At 46.3% G+C, this 18,429-nt stretch overlaps 1 protein-coding gene across 7 annotated transcripts in view; it reads left to right on the top strand.

Annotated features, from left to right (window-relative positions):
* Positions 1-18,429, top strand: part of LSAMP (limbic system associated membrane protein) — a 1,027,179-nt gene that overhangs the window by 697,723 nt on the left and 311,027 nt on the right. For 2 of the 7 annotated variants that reach the window (XM_071809255.1, XM_071809249.1), the window contains exon 2: positions 11,432-11,510. In XM_071809255.1, the coding sequence (XP_071665356.1) occupies positions 11,432-11,510 (79 nt within the window). Of the gene's footprint in view, positions 1-10,415; positions 10,720-10,798; positions 11,511-18,429 lie in introns of those variants that run through there. The other 5 variants (XM_065829229.2, XM_071809234.1, XM_071809244.1 and 2 more) reach the window with 5 other exon arrangements.

Raw genomic sequence — 18,429 nt, 5'->3', positions numbered from 1 at the left:
GTGGTATGTTATCCCTTAAGACTTGTGTCTCTTACTGCTAGCCATACAAGTTCTTTTGGGTGTTGGGAAGCGTTCAGAGGTGAGTGGAGATGTCCTGGTGAACATTGTACTTGTGATAAGAAGGGACTGGTTTAAGGTACCTGCTCGGCTTTTTCTGTCTTGTTAATTCCCTGCAGATACACATAGGTAGAGAGATATTGTAAGAAGATGGGCTTCCTGCTGGCATTGGTTCTTGCGTTCCCCTCTGCAGAAAGTGTTTCATGAATAGGGACCTTGGTCTAAACACTGCTTTCACTTTGTATTATGTTCTAAAAATATCACACAAGAGACATGAAATGGCTTTGATCATAGGGAGTAAATGCCACCAAGTATTCTTCTTCCTGGAGCCTTTTCCTTGCTACATTAAAATTTCATGGGCAATAGCAGCTTCTTCTTTTGAGGACTTAGCTACATCAGCAGAGGAGAAGAGTGGGTAGAAATACCAGGGCATGTTGATGGACAGAACGGGACTCCTGACAGAGCTGGGAATGGGAGAACTTTGCACTTAATTTGCTTATGCTGGGTCTGTCTGAGCTCAGTCAGATTCACTGTTTGTTCATCACTTTATGAGCAATGAACTTACTGGAAAAATGTTGTAATTCAGTTAAATGGATGTGAATTTGAAGGCATGCCTTAATTCCCATGTTTGCTTTGTTCTTTGTGTTGCACTTATTCACCAGCTGAGAGGCAGACTCAAGAGGTGAAATTGTAGCCCCGCTGAAACAGATGGCAAAGCTCCACATGATTATATCAGGGCCAGGATTCATCCAAGGGGAGTCTGCCTGTCAAGATTGCCTTTGACATCTCAGACTTCATCAGAAAACTTATCTGAGCTTTAGGCTTCTTCTTCCTCAATGCCCTCAGACACATGGTGTGAACTGTGGGGCTGTCATATGCAGGGACAGGAGTTTGACTCAATGATCCTTATGGGCCCCTTCCAACTCAGGACATTCTATGATTCTCAGACCCTTGTCAGATCAGTAGGTTGCCAGGTCTTATTTGAGCAGATACCTTCCTGCATTTGGCAGCAGTGTTTCACCGTCCCAAACCTGTAAAAAGCTTTCCTGCCAGCTCCTTCATGCTGTACACTCACCAGCTGAAAAGTGCCTCTGGTAAACCATGTTTACCATTCTTTCTCAGTACTTTTGGTTTTTTGGCTGTCCTACCAAAAACTCAGAAGCAGATGCTCAAGTGACTTGGATCCCTCTATTTCACAAGTTCAGGCCCTCCCTGGTTTCCCACTTACGTCTGGCAAACACAGAATGATTCCTGGCAGACAGAAAAAATAGGGTGAAAAGGTCTAACAGACAATTACTTTGACTTAAAAGTAGTCGGTGATAGATGTTCCCTAAGGACACTTGGGGTAGATTTACCCTTCAAGTGCTATAGGTCTGGTATCTGGGGCTCATCTTCCAGTCCATTCCTTTATCAGAGGACAAGTAATGAAGTGTGCAAGTGCCTTACTCATAGCTCCATCTCATCATCAAAGGCTTTCTTTGGGCTTTTTTTTTGTTACCCTACTCCAGTCTGATCCAACTCTAGTGATTTTTTTCACATCCTCTGCCTTTGTTCAGCCAGCTGCCAGGGTGCTCTGACCAACCTGCTCTTTGTCTTTCCCTGATCTCTGCCTGCTGGAAGAAGCTAGCAGGCTCATTACAGTATTCAAAAAATACTGGTGTGTTGTATAAATTACAAAGGTAATTAAGTGCTGCTGAAGAGCTGGACTATGCACAAATCCCCAGGGGTTTCACAAGAAGCAATGTTTCCGTTCCTGTTTAGGTTGTTGGCTCTTTGTTTCGTAAAGTCCCACAAGCTGCTGGGTCTAACAGGTTGCGGAAGTTGAGTAAATTGTCAGTAGAGGGGGGTACATTTGCTGGCACTTCAGGGCCTGAGCCTGGCTCTGACAGGTTAAGTTCCCACAGAGATTTTACACCCCTCCAGGAGAACACCTGCCTATTCTCACTACTGCCTGGAAGCTTTTTTTAAATGCCTCCCAGACCTCTGCTTCAGGGAGCTGTTTCAGGATGCGTGCATCACTCATCCAGCCCAGCATGAGCAATGTTGTAAGCAGGGGTTCAGAGAAGAATTTCCATTCCTCAAGAGTAATTGCTTTGTCTGATGCGTATTGCTTCATCTGAGCAGTTTGCAATTGTGTCCATGCTCAAGTTTGTTTTCAGCTTATGCAAGTTAATTTAAATGTGTTTTGGGATGCAACTGAATAAGGGGATTCTGACACAGGGTTCTTGCTGCTGCTGCAAGCAGTGAAACCCACAGGTTGTACAGCTGCACTGCTGCTGCTTCCGAGCACAGGACTGCGCTGGAAGCTCCTTGGTCCCATCTAACAGAACAAGCTCCAGCACAGTCTCTCCTCTCCCTGAGGAGCCATCTTATTCCTGCATCTCTTAGTTAGCAGATCCTCCATCCTTTCCCCCAACTCCTGCATCCCCCTTCCTCATGCTTAGGCTTGGACCTAAAGTTTGTACTCTTGGCCCTACTTCTGTGCTATCTGGCCTCATCCCTAGGACAGTGCTATTAATCCAGCATCTGTCAGCTGTCTTAGAGGCTGCCAAAAATACCCTGTTTCCCTCTCTGGCACTAAGTGTTGGGTATTTATGGCAAAGTATTGGACTAGAAACAAAAGTGGTACAAAGTAAGGCTTGAACAGGTACAGCGTAATTTTTTAAGGAGATGCTATCTACAACAGATGACTGTTTAATCTAAGCAGACAAAAGCATGATTTGATTCAGTGGCTGGATGATAAAGGAAATAACATCTGTGCTTAAAACAACATGATAAATTCTTAACCTGAGGTGGTAATTAATCATGAAACCCACTGACGTAGGGTACATCTCTGTAGCTGGGGCTGCTTAAACCAAAGCCAAGAGCCTTTATTGAACAAGGTGCTCTGGCTTAGCTGCTGGTTATGGCTACTTGCCAGAAGTGGGTGAGTTTCTGTGGCTTCAGGCAGGCAGCTGGACAGGATGATCTAAGAAGTGCCTCGTAACTTTAAAATGTATGAATATGACTGGACCTTATAGAAACCGGGCATGGGAGCAACCCAGGAAAGGGAGACATACTTGAAAACACCAGGCCGAGGAAACTGGAGAAAGGAGCAGAGAAGTAGTGTGGTAAGGGGAAAAGAAAAGCTGAGACATTGGCAAGTATGTGCTGAAAGAGTAGGCAGGCACTAACTCCAAACGCTGATGCAGAGACATCCCTGACCTGTAGTAAGAATGGAATTAACTGAGCCTATGTCTGTGGGACAGTTCTCTTGTCATCTTGAAAATCTGGACATGTTAAGGATGTGTTTTTCTCATTTTCAGGCCTGAATGCAGTAAAATCATTGGAAGTGTTTTCAGAAATTTGAGTTTAAGCAGGTCATGGTTTCAAAGGGACCTGTCTCAAAATTTCTGTGTACAAATTTCTGTTTCATCTTATGAGGCTTTTTGACAGTCTGGTCTCCTGATAGCATCACAAATCTTGAGAATCTTTCTTGTCTTGCTGAAGGCCTCAGTTTAAGTTTCATAAAAGCTATGTTGGAGCTTCTGTAATGGGCAAGAAAATGCACAGCACAATGGCCTGCTGCACTATTCTTCTATAAAACTAATTCTCTGGTGATGAGGAATGTGTAGCATGTATCATTTCAGCAAGACGATGGAACTCTCTTCTGAATCATCACTGTTGGAATGATTATTCTCATCAGTTAGTATTGTGTTGAGAACTCCATGCAGGAGCAGGTCATCGAATACATAGCAAGGCTCAGCAGAACAGGTTTGACCACCTCTTAGTTGTATAAGATTCCTGTTCGCAGCAATCCCAACATCCCTTGCAACTGTCCAGCAGTTTTTTGGGGGCCTGTTAACGAGTGTGTTAGAAATCGATCACATCTGAGCTGTTCTGTAGGTTATGTCTTGCAGTGGCTTTCTGTACTGTAGTGTTGGACCACCTTGCAGCCTTTGGTGCTTCACCCTTTGGATACTATTGGAAGCTAAGGGTATGTTAGGATCTCCACTATACAGCTGGAAACTTTGACATGCCCTCAGAGACCGAACAATTTTACACAGTTAAATTAGGCATCTGCTCTGAAGTGCCCTCAAGAGAAGATTATCTCTCTGGGGGCAGAGGACGCCTAGAGAAATTAGCTTTTTTACGCATTTGTGAATGCCTTATTAAGTGATTTACCCAAATTCACTGAGGAAATTGGGACTGGATATCTCCAGGTCCTCCTAGAACATCCTAACCTCTGGGTCATCTCTCTGCTTGTGTGTTGGGAGGGACTGTTAGCTACTCAAGCACCCTTCTGTGAAGTCAGTCCTAATTACTTGTGCTGAAGGCTGTAAATGTTCGCCAGCAGTGGGAGGAAAGTTTTTGTGGGATAGCAGGTCTAAGTAAATAAACGTATTGCCTTCCTGTGGGAAGTGAATTATAGAAAGACCTGTAGGGCTGAACACTGGCTCCACCTGATTCATCATGAGGCAATGATTTCATTCCCAAATATGAAAACAAATCTTGAGGCTTTCCTCAGTGGGAGGTATGGACTGCTTATCTAGACTTGCATGCCTAACTCCTATAGCCACGTTTGGAAAATAAGAGCCAACATAATACCATGTCCCCATGAGAAACCTCAGAACTGGGATCAGCTCTTTCCCTGCCTCCTCCCATGCCATGAGCCAGCCTTCTTTGGGAGAACAGGTCATGCAGTTTCCTGCCTGCTGACCCAGCTGGGAAGATGGCCAGGAGCTCGGGTCCCTGTCCCGCCGCAGCAGTCGCTGAGCAGTGTGGCCTCCCGTGGCCTTGAAATGATTCGACACCCTCTGACAGACAGCAGCTGCAGAGCCCAGTTCTGCAGTGTTGGTAAGGAATGCTGCTAATGATATGTGATCTTTCAGGGAAAAGACAGCACCACGCTCTCAATGCCATGGATTGCTTTTATGCCTGTTGCATTTGCAAGGCCAGAAGGGCAACTTTTGTTTTAACTAAAAGGGAAGATCTCTCTGTTTCTTGTTCCTCTGAAGTAGGGAAGGACCTGTTGTCAATGACTTTGTAGCTCTACAAGCACTTGCTGTGGTAGCAACCAGTAATTAAAGCCACAAACCAATTGCAGCGCTGATTCTTTAATCCCACTTGGTCATACCCTGATGAAAAAAGGCATCCTTAGATGGCTATTTTCCTCCAGCCCAAGCTTCAGATTTGATCTTTAACTAAAGGGGAAACTTTCTGAAAAGCCTGAGCACAAATCTTTTTATCCAGTCGAACAAGGTTTTTTCTTTCCAAGGTAATAATGCAGTTTTCTACCCATGCAGCACAGAAGCAGATGAACTTCAAAACTCAAGGTCTCATGTTTAGCTGGTGAAAATCAGCATAGCTCTTTTGACAGTGGTGGTGATATGTCAGCCTGCAGCAGTGAGAACCTGGCCCTTGGCCTGTAAATTGTCCACGCCAAGGTGTGTTCGGTTGTGAAGCCAGATCGATTGCATAGCAACAAGGTTACAAATGGGTGAAAATCAGCTATTGTTCTTGTACAGGAGGGATGTTCTGTTACAGCTCAGTGACCACACTTAGAAAGAGGTGTTCTGCATTCATGTTATCATCCACGGTTATGACCTATCTGAGCACTCTCGATGCAATAAATCCTTCTACCTAATAAGGTCCCTACTTCAGAGGAAGCTTGGTCTTGTTGCAGTGCATGTCCTGATGTGAGTCTCAGGCCTAAGCTGGCTCTGATTCTCAGCACCAAAAGACAGTCTAGAGTTGCAAAATAGTGAAAAATGATTTTTTTTCTTGAAATTAGGCACATGCTGGCGTGGTTACATGTAATATTGGACCTGTTATACACATATTTTCTTGAACTGCAGAATTTTTCCATATAACCTGCCATCCATAAGTACCCTGGGGATATGAAGGTGCCATGAATACATGGCATCAGTGTTCCAGTTGGCACAGGATCAAGTTTGGTAGATAGCATCCTGTCCTTAGCTGACTTCATTCTTTTCAATTGTCTCACGGAAATGTCCACTCTTTCCAGCAGACTCTGGCCTGATATAGACGGAGGCCACCTTAGCTGAAGGAATCGGACAGACTATGGCTTACAGGAACCCTCTCTTGGAGTCTGAGAAGGACATTTACCACTGAAATTCCACTTCCTCTTCATTTTGCCTCTAGAGGCACTTGCTGCATTCAAATGAGCTTCCACCTCTCTCCAAGCCCTGCTTTTCCTCCTTCTCTTCTACTCCTGTAGAAGATCCGAAGACGAGTGAAATGTAGCTGCTTAATGTAATGGAGTGGGAAGCTGCCCTTGCACAGCAAAATAGAAATGTGTACGTGTAGGAGCTGCAAGTACAGGAAGAGAGGAAGGAGAGATCACCACACCCCTGCCACGGTCCCTTAATCTTCCTTCCCTTGTGCCAAAAGCCCTTTGTTTCTTCCCTGTTCCTCTCCATAACTCCACTGCCAATGCAATGAAATTGCATTTTCTCTGCATGGCTGAGAGGTTTTGAGTAGACTCTGCTGCTGAGTACAGCAGTGTATCTTGACTAAACATGTTATAGCTCACAAAACATCATACGTTTTCACTCATCATTGTGGATACCCTGAATAAAGTCGCCACATTCTTGGACTCCGCTGGCAGAGCAGTTATACAGTCCCCTTAAAACAATCGTGTGTCGTGAAAGGGTCTGGAGGCTTGTGTGATCACTACTTGTCTGTGTTTTTTGTTATTGTCTTTTCCCCCATTTCAGTGAGATCTGGCAATGAGTCAACAGTTTTGATGTGATTGATAGTGAGTGAAAGTCAAGTGACAACAGTTGCCATTTTGTGGCTTTTTGTGGTGTGAGCTGATGAGCCTCATTTCAGCTCCTAGAGGGCAGCCATCCACATCATACAGACGGCTGTTGCAGTTGGCATTGCATGAATCTTCCATGGATTGTGCTTTGCTTTTAGCCACCTCAAATGCAAAAAACCCATCTCTGTTTGTGGCCGGAGTCCATGCTTTCAGTGACTGTTGGCTCTCCATGAAAAGCAGATGGCACTTCAGGCTTTCACAATGTCAGTTCCTGAGTATCTCTGAAACTGAGCTGCCACACAGATAGGCAAAGGTGACCTGAGTACCTGTCCCAGAGCACCTCAGCACTCCGCACCTCAGCGGAGGCTGCCCACCCAAGGCCAGCATGGAGGGTCTCTCCTTTGGCCAGCTTAGATGCCCAGGCTATGATGTCTTCAGCACATATCCCTCAAAGCCAAGGAGAGTAAGGTCAGCCAGGCTGTGCCCGCTTGTGCTGCCGTTTTCCCTCCAGCTTGCATGCAGAGCCATCCTGCCCCACACTGTGGACATGCAGACACCTTCTTTAAACCTGTCTCACCCAAGCATGTCTGTTGTGTCTCTGGTGGTGCTCTACAGCCTGCGCTCATCACAGGGTGTTGCACTAGAACATGTTCCCCTTGAACAGGGTGTAAGTATTTTGCGTTGGAGGAGGTTGATGTGGTACCTGTAAGGTTGGGCTCATGCTGCCTTATCCGTTCCTCAACAGCACAGTGACAAAATTTGGTCAGTCATGCAGGCCCCGGTCCGTCCTGCAACTACCAGGAGTACTGGTAAATCACATTAGAAGATGGCAGTATGAATTTGTGGTGTCTGTGCTCTGATTGTTTATCAGAATTTTTCCTCAAGTTTTCAGAAGGTGGGAAAGTTAGAAAGCAGACCTGCTGTTCCGTTATCTGCTTCCAGCAGGGGGAGATGGGTCTAGGGAGTAATTTATTCTGGGAACACGTACAAAAATAACAGTATTTATTTTACTCATGAGGCTCTCTCCTAGGATTTGTGCAATTCCTGCTAGTTTGGCCTTTTATACATAGGCAACCTCTTCCTTTTGCTTCTGTACGCTTCTGAAAGCAAATAAGACCTATCAGTTTGAGGGTTTGGTTTTATTTTTCCCAAGGTTTACAAGGCCCTCAGGGGATTTTCTTCCTCGTCTCTCTGTTTATTATAATTACAATTATTATAATTGTTATTATTATTAAATAGTTATGCTATGGTGGTTCTAATGAGGATTGTATAAACGCATAAGAAGATAAAGACTTCCCCTGTACTTCTACCTCAGCAGAGAGGGACCTCTGAGTCTGCTGTAATGCACCCCGCTCTGTAGGGAGGCACGGCCATGTGCAGTCCCGTGTTGAGTCAAGACGTTCTGAGAGTGTGGGGACAGGAGTCCTCCTTTATACCTCCCTGAAACCCCCTCTGTCATTCTCTGTATAAAACATATTGGTGCCACTTTCCATGAACTATATTTAACTAAGCATTAAATTTAGATTTAACTGGATAGTTATTGCCTTCTAAGTAAATACTCTGAGATAAGGAAATATTTAGTGAGCTCTAGCAATTGGGTGGCAGATGCTTCTTGCATTGCATAATAGTTAATCTTCAACAAATATGTTTTCCTTACTCCACTGGCATTCAATTAACATACAATAGCTCTTATTAAATGTAGATGAAACATATGTGGGAGAGCTTTGTAAAAAGGATCCATGCAATGCTCTGACTTGCAAGAAGGTTGTGTTTCTATCCTTCGTAACTTCATGTGGGACTGGGTCTTTTAGCTGTACTCAAACTCTCTCACAAGAGGGCAGAGGTTTCCTCTTGGTGATGCCCATCATCTGGGATGCCAGCAGCCCAATAACATCTCTCTGTCCCTTGTGCTGTCCATGGCCCTAGAGCGGTGGCTGCTGGTCTATCAGCAGCAGGATCTTCTTTAGAGTAATGCCCTTGTCAGGTGAAATCTCTCTCTGCAGTAGCTTGGGAGCATCCAGTGTGTGGATTAACCCCCTGGGTCCTTCTTCTTCCTCCTCCTCTCTGGTGCCGTCTTCATCAAGTCTCCTGCAGAGAAAATGTCTGAATTGGCTCACTCCCTTGGCTTGAATACAAAGCAGTCAGCTCTTCTGCCACTGCATGCATGGCACTGGAGCAGTAGTGTCATGACCTTAGCCCTTAATTTGTGGGACTTTAACACATGCAGGGATTGTTTAAGCACTCATAGACAGCAAGGCCTTTCCATACCAAGGCTGCAGGGGCCAGTTTCCAGGGGTTCAGAAGGCGACTGGACACATTCCTGGAAGAAGAAAATCAATCAAGGGCCATTAACTACAAAGACACTGCCACTGGCTGGGGACATGCCTTAGCCACAAATCACTGGAAATTAGAGAAGTGCTCTGGGGCAGTACCAACTGCACACTCCCCTTGTGCTTGTCCTCTGCCCAAGGCATTGGGTTTAGGCTGCACTCAGAGACAGGACGCAGAGTTAGAGAGGGACCTTTGATCTGATCCCATGTGGCCTTTTTCATGACACACAGCCATTCCTTATGTCCCTCTAGTTTGGATCCACTGTATCCCCATAAGGCTCCCAGACCAGAGGTGAAGCAGGCAGCATGCACGTTTTTTTTTTCTCTGTCCTGTACGCACGCAGCAGTGCTGCGACCACACAGGACAGCGGCTTATAGTGGAGTTCCTCCCAGCTTTTATTCCACCTGCTTCTCTGGACCCCCTCAAACCACCCTTTCCTTCTTTGTTTCCCCCCCATCCCACCCCCTCCGTGCTTTGGCCACAGAAGGGTTACGCGAGCGAAACATCCCTAGGAGCAGCTCTCCTCATCCCTCCTGCAGCCAGAGGAGAGAGCGGGCTGGGGGGATGGCAGGCAGACATCAGCAGTAAAACATACGGCTTATTCCTCTCCATTAATTTAATCTCCCATCTCTCGCGGCGGCGATGCTGGTATGTGAGCGGCGGGAGCGTTCCCGGGTGAGCAGCGCTGCTGCCGGGCTCGGGGCTCAGCTGCGGGCGCTGGCAGGCGGGAGGACAGGCCGGGTATTCACACTGCGGGCAGCTCAATACCAGCATTGTCTGCGGTCCATCCCTCACAGGCTGGGAAAGGAGGTGGGGGGCGGGAAGGGCTGAGTGGAGAGAGGTGGGAGGGAGGCGGAGGGAGGGATGTACAACTGTTTATCTGGTGAAAGTCTGAGAGGGGGGAAAAAGCAAGGTTTGAGGCTGCAGAGGCAGTTGCCAAGAATGGTGCTCTGTAAATCAGCTAGTTTGTGGCTTCGGGCCGCAAAGCCAAGTTGTTCGCACTTTTGGCCACAGCTTCCTTGCACCCCCCACCCCCCCCACACCCCGCCTTTCCTCAGTATTTTCTTTTGTGAATATTGGCCATATCTTCCTCCATCCTCTCTGCCCCGCTCCCGCTGCCTCCCTCTCGCTCAGCCTCTCCCGGCTGCTTCTGCCTTCCCCGTCGTTCTTCCCGGTCCGCCGCGGCTTCCAGTTCCCCCGCTTGCACTCCCATCCTCCCTCTTTCCCCCATCCTTTCTCCAGGCCCCTCTTCCTCTCCCATCCCTTTCCCTTTCTGTCTCTCCCTCTTTCCTTCTCCAGCCCCCTCTCCCTCGGGGCATCCCCTCTCTGCCCTCCACCCCCTAATTTCCTCTTCATGCCCCCTCTCTCTGCTCTGCAGTGCCCCTCTCCCTCCCCAGCCGCGGTCCGGCTCCCAAAGGCCCGGTCCGGCCACCACCGGAGTCCTTTCCCCGGCCGCCTGGGGCAGCGTCTCTCCCGGGCGACGGTAGTGGGGTGGCGGGGGCCGCGGGGTGGGCTGCGCCCCCGGGAAGCGCCGCTCGCCGCCGTGGTACTGAGCTGCCGTCTCCCGAGTGAGGCTCCCTCCTCCCTCCTCTCTCCCTCATTCCCTCCCTTCCTCCCTCCCTCCCTCCCTCGCTCGCTCGCTCGCTCCGCCTGGGAAAGTGGGTTAGGAAGGGAGCTCGGGGCTGGGAGGCTGCACAGCCGCGCACTGGAGCAGGACCGTCCACTCGCGCAGCCCGGCGGCACAGGACTCGTGTTAATCCTTTTCCTTTTTTTTTTTTTTTTTTTTTCTCCTTCCCCCAACCTCTGCTCATCACTCCAAACGGGCCGACTTAGTTGTTATTATTTTTTAATTATTTTGCTACCTGACTTTTTCCTCTTGTCTTTTTTTTTTTCCTTCTGTTTTTAATCGAAGGTCGTGCTAAGACTTTTTTTTTTTGGAAAGCCTTAAAAAAAGACAAGGGGGGGAAAGAAGCCAGCAAGAGACTGAAAAGAGCAAGGGGGGGAAAGAAGCCAGCAAGAGACTGAAAAGAGCAAGAGAAAGTGGCAGCTAAGAAGGACTGTGAAATCACCTCCCCTTTCTGGGGCTGTCGATCAGAGCAAGAGTTGTACATTATAATTATTGTTTTTCTTTCTACATCTATCTGTGCACATACACACGCATAGAGAGAGACAAGTACAGACAGTGAAACTCGACGAGACCAGCCATGGTAGCAAGGGCTCAGCCTGATCGGAAACAATTACCACTGGTCCTACTGAGATTGCTTTGCCTTCTCCCTACAGGGCTGCCAGTCCGCAGCGTGGATTTTACCCGAGGTACCGATAACATCACCGTGAGGCAGGGGGACACAGCCATCCTCAGGTAGGGCATCTTGCCAACTTTTCCTTTCTTGTGTGTTTATCCATATCTCTACATATGCAACATACACATGTGATGTGATACAGATTTGTGTGTGTATGTCTCTGCAAAAGCGTGTGTGATTTTACCTCTCAAACTGCAGTAGCAGCAGCTGCTACAAACAAGCTCTGCGTGTGTGTTTGTGCTTTAATGTAAAAAAACTGCAAAGCTTTTGAAAACCTCTTGCCACCACTCTCCTCTGTGCACTGCTCTGGATCAAAAGAATTTCAGTGAGGAAAGAACTGTTTATGTTAGCCGGCTCTCGTGAACGTAGATTTTCCACCAGCCCTGCAGTATCAATAGAGAAATCGAAAAGGGATCCAGCTGTGCTTGCCAGATGTTCCATTGATCTTCCCATGCTTCTTTTTGTACCTATGCAAAAACTTTAGCCTTGGTGCTGCTGGAACTCTCAAGCAAGTTTTTTGGGGAAACTCTGGCTTTTATTTTTATTTATTTTTCTGCCCTGTAGGGAGGGGAGATGGATACAGTAGTTTAAAAGGCTGGTGAAAAAATGCTGTAAGAGCTCCAACATTTATGAAGCTGGTGTATCATTCACTGTGTTGGTTTTTTTTGCAGGGTTAAGTAAACAGGTATAGGCTGTGCCTGCATGTCTGAGTGGTTGTGATGAGGTGTCTTTGCACATGAAGCCTTGTTCACTGGCAGTATCGAGTGTTATATTTCTGTATTCATCGTGCAGGTTTTCTAAAGGTAGTTCTGAGGCTACTTGGGATTTCAGTTAAGAGTGTCCCAAATAGCTGAAACGCAGTAATTTTTTTCCTGTGGGTTTCTTTTTTGCATACTGCCTTGCTCAACTTACCTCCAGTAACTTCGCTACTGAAGGAAAATTCTGTACATGTGACTGTGTCCACACACTGTGTATTATAGCTATAAAACTACTAGACATAATTTAAAATAAGTCTGTAATCTGTATGAGGAGCTGATAGTGCACAAACCCTGAAGCATCAAGGGAGCAATTCCCTAGCAAAGCTAACAGCAGCAGCAAAGTTTTCTTTCTCTTTCTCTGAAATAAATCCTGCTAGATGTCACCAAATGGTCTGCTACGTGATCCCCTGTGTCCTGCATCCCTCCCATTTAATGAGAGAGGGGTATGTGAGCAAGCAAGATGGGATCAGGGAAGAAGGATGCTAGAAGAGGGATGTTGTGTGTACGTGTATCGCTTCTCTCAGCTCCCGTGTGCTGGGTTGTTTTGATCCTGGAATATCTGTTCAGCAGCTTCCATTCCCCAGCTCTCTAGACTTGTTAACTTGCATGTAAGATTTATCCACACAGAGTAATAGGATTTACAGAGTAATTCATCTGCCTTGCATATGCAATGGAAGGGGTTTAGATGCGACATGGTAAACACCTAACAAGGGGTGTTGCCTCTGACTCCCGGCTTCTCTCTCTCCCTTCCACTCACTAGCAATTCACATATCCCATTAACCCTTTTCTAGCGGGACTCCCAGCTGACTTATCCCATTTTTAAAGGCAAATCACTTCCATCAATCATTTATTTTGGTGGGGCTGCTCAGGCAGATGTTCACTAGCATATGTTTGGTACATTCAGCAGCAGACAAGTCATTAAGCTCACTTGCCCAGACAGGGGTCACTGGATTTCTGTTTCCCACTTAACCTTGGAGCTTTTGAGTTTATCTAGTCGCTGTGTGCTAAAGCTGCATTTGCAGCAGAGAGGGCTGAGCGGGTGGTGGAGATGGTGCCTGCATGTGCTGCGTGTAAAGCGTTCGTCAGCAAGCTCAATGGGGCTGCATGGGAGAGTGGTGTCGGTGATCGCGTGTGGCGTGTGTGGTTTGCCAGTGTTTTGTCAGGCACTAAAATAAAACACCTGAGTGAGGTGATCCAGCTGTGTCAGCCAGATGTGTGCCAAGTGACACAGTTTGCAGGAGCTGCACACCCACCTGGCCGTGTAACTGCTCACCCTGAGCAATACCGTGTTCCTGGCATGTGGCATTTCTGTCAGAAGTGACTGTGCCCAGCACACAGGCTTTACCTCCATTAGCTGCCTTCTTAAGCTCTCTAAGCAGATCTGGCTGGCTGTATGCTTGTCGTGTTTCCTAAGAAGGGCAGTTGTGTCCTCTCCCTTTTCCTGGGATCAGCCCCCGGTTTCTGGGATGTTTCAGTCCCTCCTTCAGAGGAGAGGCAGAAGCCAGGCTATGCTGGGAGACAGGACTGCCACATGAGACTGGAAGGGGTGATGTTTCCCTCTGTTCCATGCACTTTAGGTCCTGCAGGATGGCATTTTACACCCTCAGTGTTAAAGCAAGGCTTGGTTTGTGAGCTTTCCCCTTGCTGCTTTCCCTGCCCCTCCAAAACATCACATAGTTTAAGACAGCCTTGCATTTGAAAAACTCCCAGCATCTCGCTCTCCCTGCCTATAGATCCACTAGAGACAATGCAAGGGGAATATCTAGCTGGGGAAAAACCGTTAGATGATCTATACCAGCTGTGCTCAGAGCAGACCTTTACCTCAACGGAGAGGTAGGTAAGAGATTTCTATACAGAGATCATATCACCTATCTTTGCTATGCATCTGCTTCAGAGGGAAGAGGGAGTATGCAGTGGTGGTTTAACGGTGGCCAGTAGCTCCATCAATGTAGCTTGAAGGGAAATGAAAATGTAGGAGGGAGAAAAAATGATTCGCAGTTGGAAAGAATTTAAAAAATGTACATAGAGATAATATAACTAAAACCCTTTTGTTTGTGTAAATTGTGGTGCAAATCATTCAGTAAATCACTGGGGACAGGGTTTTCTGAATGATTAGTCTCCTTTGAGGCCTTATACATTTGTATGTAGTATTACACTTGTAGGTGGGAGAATGGGTGGGTGGACTGTTCTGTGAAGTAGAGAAAAATAGTTTATTATAATCCCTAATGTTCTCAAGGAAGCCACTCCTCTAGAGCTTCATCTACAGTTTATTACTCAGAATAGAATTATTCTGTGAAGTTTGGATGCGACTTTTTAAAGCTATGGCATTTAGAATATTCCCTTGCTATGGACTTCTAAAAAATGTTCCTAATTCTATCCTGGCTCATCTCCTAAATGACATGGCAGCAGATTTGATTCATTTGTTGGCCTTACTGAAGGTTGATGACTTTTAGTGAGTATTTGGCATGGGGAGGTTAGTCAGGGAATTGCAGAGAGAAAGAACAAAAATAGCTCATGATAGACTATCCACAGGGAAAAGGGTAATGATCTGCTCCTTAGAGCAAGGCTGAAAAGGGAGGAGGGGTCTGAGAGCTGCAACAGGTGAGAAGGGCTGAGGAGAGCTTCTGGTGTTTAGCCAGCTACAACCGAGAAAAGAGAGCAGGATGTTTCAAAGATGACACTGTATATTAGAGAGCCTGTCAGACTTACTGAGGTTTCATTTTTAGCTCTGTCTTCAGCAAGTGAAGATGGACACTGAACCTTATTTTAAATACTGAGAGGGAACTGTGTGCTATTATACAATTCCTACCAATGTTTTGCTAGCAAGATCACAGTCATGAGCTTGTCAGGTTTTGTATGTGATGTTAGAAAAAACCCCTCTCCAAACAACAAATGCACAAAATATCCCCCAAAACTAATTAAAATGGGAAAAGAAAAGCAAGCTCTAACCCTAAATCTTCTTTCTGCTTACCTTTCTCCAGCATCCCCTCCTACCTTATTTGCTCTGCAGGTGTTGGGTGAGCAAAGGCAGGGACCCTGTGCCTTGTTACACACTTTGAGCCTGGGGAGGGGGTGAGAAATAGGAGGACATTGGCTAAGTGGGACATGTGCAGTAGTGAAGGGCAGTTACTACAAACTGGGAAGGGAGGGCACTGTGCCTCTGTGTTGTGTCTGGCCCTCAAGATGGGTTAGAAGCAAAATGGCCATGAAGTCCATGCTGTGGGATCAGGTCTCTAGGGAACCATCACAGCAGCTCCCCTCAAAGTGCCTTTAAAGCACTATCCTGAGGACGTCAGTGGGACTTGCAGGTTGCCCAGGACCCAGGTCTGCACAAAGGCAGATTTAGCCTTTAATGACTTCTGAAATTGAGCTCATCACCAGCTGGAACCAAAATGGGTCACATCCCCATTCCCTTCCACTTGGTTTTACCACTACAAATCTAACCAAAGCCCAAGGGCAATGCCAGAAATAACATGTTTGTCTTTGGGGCAGATTCCTGGGGACTGCTAATAAAAGAGGTACAAGTGACTCATACAGGGCTTAAGCTGCTGAGCACTGCTCAGATGATGCTCAACCTGCTGGAGAACTGGGATCTTGCCAAGGCCACAATTTGGCTCATTGTTCTTGAGTTTTTCCAAGCATCAACTTTTCATCAAGAATTAAATCAATCTAATGTTGATGCGCTGATGAAAACCAACATTTAACTGAGTACACAATTTCCATTTTTACCAGGTACTTTTAAATAATATGAAGTTTCAGGATGATAGCAAGCTTAGGAACTTCCATCCTTATGGGTACTCAGCTTCTTCAAGTTACACGTGTCAAAGAATGGGCTAGAATCAAATTACCAGCAGTAATGACAGCACTGTTGGTGTAATCCTGCAATATAAGCAATTTATGCAGACTCTGTTCTTGGCCTCCCAGTATTTTGCTGATATTCTCCATGTGGAGCTATGCTAGAGGACAAAGCCACCTCGGGCAAAGTAGGAATGCAGCATCACAACAAAGTTTATGCCCTATACAGTCATTTTAAAAGAAAAGTAAAAGCTGTTCAGATTACATTTGTAATTAGCATATAATTTATAACAGGGAGCACTGAGCTGAGCCCTTTGCTAGAAATGAGAATAGGCATGTTCGAAGGTATAATGCCACATAATAATACAGTCTTGGCAGTGAAATTGTAACCCTGGTTATTAGTAGTATTGTCGCAGCACTTTAAGGCCAGCACTACGTTGAGGCACCCTTTGTATTAAGTGCCATGTGAGCAGAGGGTAAGAGAGATCCCCTGTTCCACGGGGCGGGCGGCTGTTCTCTGGGATGGGCAGGGGCTTGGGGTGGGCAGGAGGTGCCCGGGGGTGAGGGGACTCGCCCAGGGTGGCACAGCAGGGTCAGAGGCACCCAGCCTAGTGACCTATCCATTAGCTCAGGCTGGCTTTTCAGCTCAGCCCTGCAACAACCCAGCAAATATGACAAATGAGGTTTCCCTAGTATGTCCTCGTGTGTGCTGGTGTTGACTACAAGTCCCAAACACTTTTCTTTTTTTCTGGTACATACAAAGCCTTCGTTGTCAAATCTGGTAGACATGCGTCAAGAGGGTATGTTGGGATTTGTGCAAAAGGGGCTGTGCTTTGCTGATGCTTTCCTTTAAAAATAATAATTAAAAAAGTATAAATGTAATATCAGGTGATGTTGCAAAACTTCCAGGTCTGGCAGCAGATGGTGCCATTATATGAAGGCACACATGCATACATGGTTATGTGTGTGTGCATACATATGATAAAGGAAGTTGCAGTATGTATATGGTCAGAGGCTGGTGATTAGCATCTCTCCATATATACACACAGTATCTATATATAATGTACCCACTGGTGAGCGGGGTCTTTGTGATGGGACTTATCCATCACAAGCAAAGGTGGAATGGAAATTAGAAAATAAAAGGCTCTTTCTATGTTGAAATCATGTATGTTTAATAACACTGTGTGTATAATTTGCATTCAGAAAGATGAAGGAGGAGAGACAGTATCAGACTGTATGGGTTTAACCTCCTCCCCTGAGTCTGCACACACACTTCAGTTTGCAGCGAAGTACCATATGTTTTCCTGCTTAGTTGGCATTAAAATTTATATAGTAGTACGTGTTACCTGGAATGTCTCAGAGTCCGTACCTCTTCCATTCCGCTCCCCTCCCCAGAAGGTCTTGAGAAAAGACCCGGTCTTAAAATAGCTCACAGTTACCGGAATTTGCCATCTCATAAGTATAAGTTTTCAAAATATATGTTATACTTACCTGCCCTTGATATCCAGCCCCACAGGCATCTGTTTCTGACAGAGCTGCAGGGCCACAGCTTGCTGCTGATGCAGCGGTGGGGCTTCAACAGGCTTACTGCGAGGCTGAATATAGCCATTTTCATCGGAGGTGCCTGATTTTGTTGTCCATCAAAATTCACTCTGGCTTGTGTGAACTTGTGTTCTGCTGGAGCAAGTGCAATGGAGGGCACAAAGGTGAAGTCAGGAATTTACTGAGTTTTCTTTTACTCTGCTCTCGCTGAAGAAGAAACGAATGTGATTTTCAGCTGAATCTGACACCAAAGCATTTGCTTCAGGCTTCAGGCACATCTTAAGTGTCTGGTTTTATGGTAAGTAATGGGAACTAATAACGATGAGTTTCACCTCTGCCTAGAAAACAGTTATTTCAAAATAATCTAAACAGCCCGTCTCCCTTGTGCGTGTATATTTTTGCAGATTTTTATTAGGAGCAACTTTTGTTGTGTGGGAGAGGCCAGCTGTGACTCCAGACTCTGCTGTGCTCGGCCCCATGCAAAGAGGAAAAATAGCCCTGCCGCAGCTCTATTGATTTCACTGGGGTTGGGCTTTTTCGGTAAGAGCTAACTGGATGGAATTGAGCCTGCTCAGACTGGTCTGGAGTTCAACATAAGCTTTGCAATAAAACATCTGCATGAGGTTTTGGGGAGTGCACGTTTGTGTGTGCCTGTGTAAGCGTGCGTTTCCCTGCGTTTGTTCCTGTTTAAAAATGAAAAGTGTTCTCTTGTGTGTAGTTGTACAAATGTTCATATGCTTTGTAAAGTCGCAAGGATTGTACAGGTGAGAGGCAGCACTGGACAGGGTAACAGACTGCTTGCTGGGAGGTTTGTGTGGCTTTTTCTGGCTCCTGGACCTCAGCAACCATCACTAATGTTAGAAGTGTCCTTTCGCTTCACTAT

Source organism: Patagioenas fasciata, chromosome 1, assembly GCF_037038585.1.
Source record: "Patagioenas fasciata isolate bPatFas1 chromosome 1, bPatFas1.hap1, whole genome shotgun sequence".
Classification (NCBI taxonomy): Eukaryota; Metazoa; Chordata; class Aves; order Columbiformes; family Columbidae; genus Patagioenas; species Patagioenas fasciata.
The sequence above is the reverse complement of the archived record's forward strand: the minus strand, read 5'-3'. Positions and strand labels throughout refer to the sequence as shown.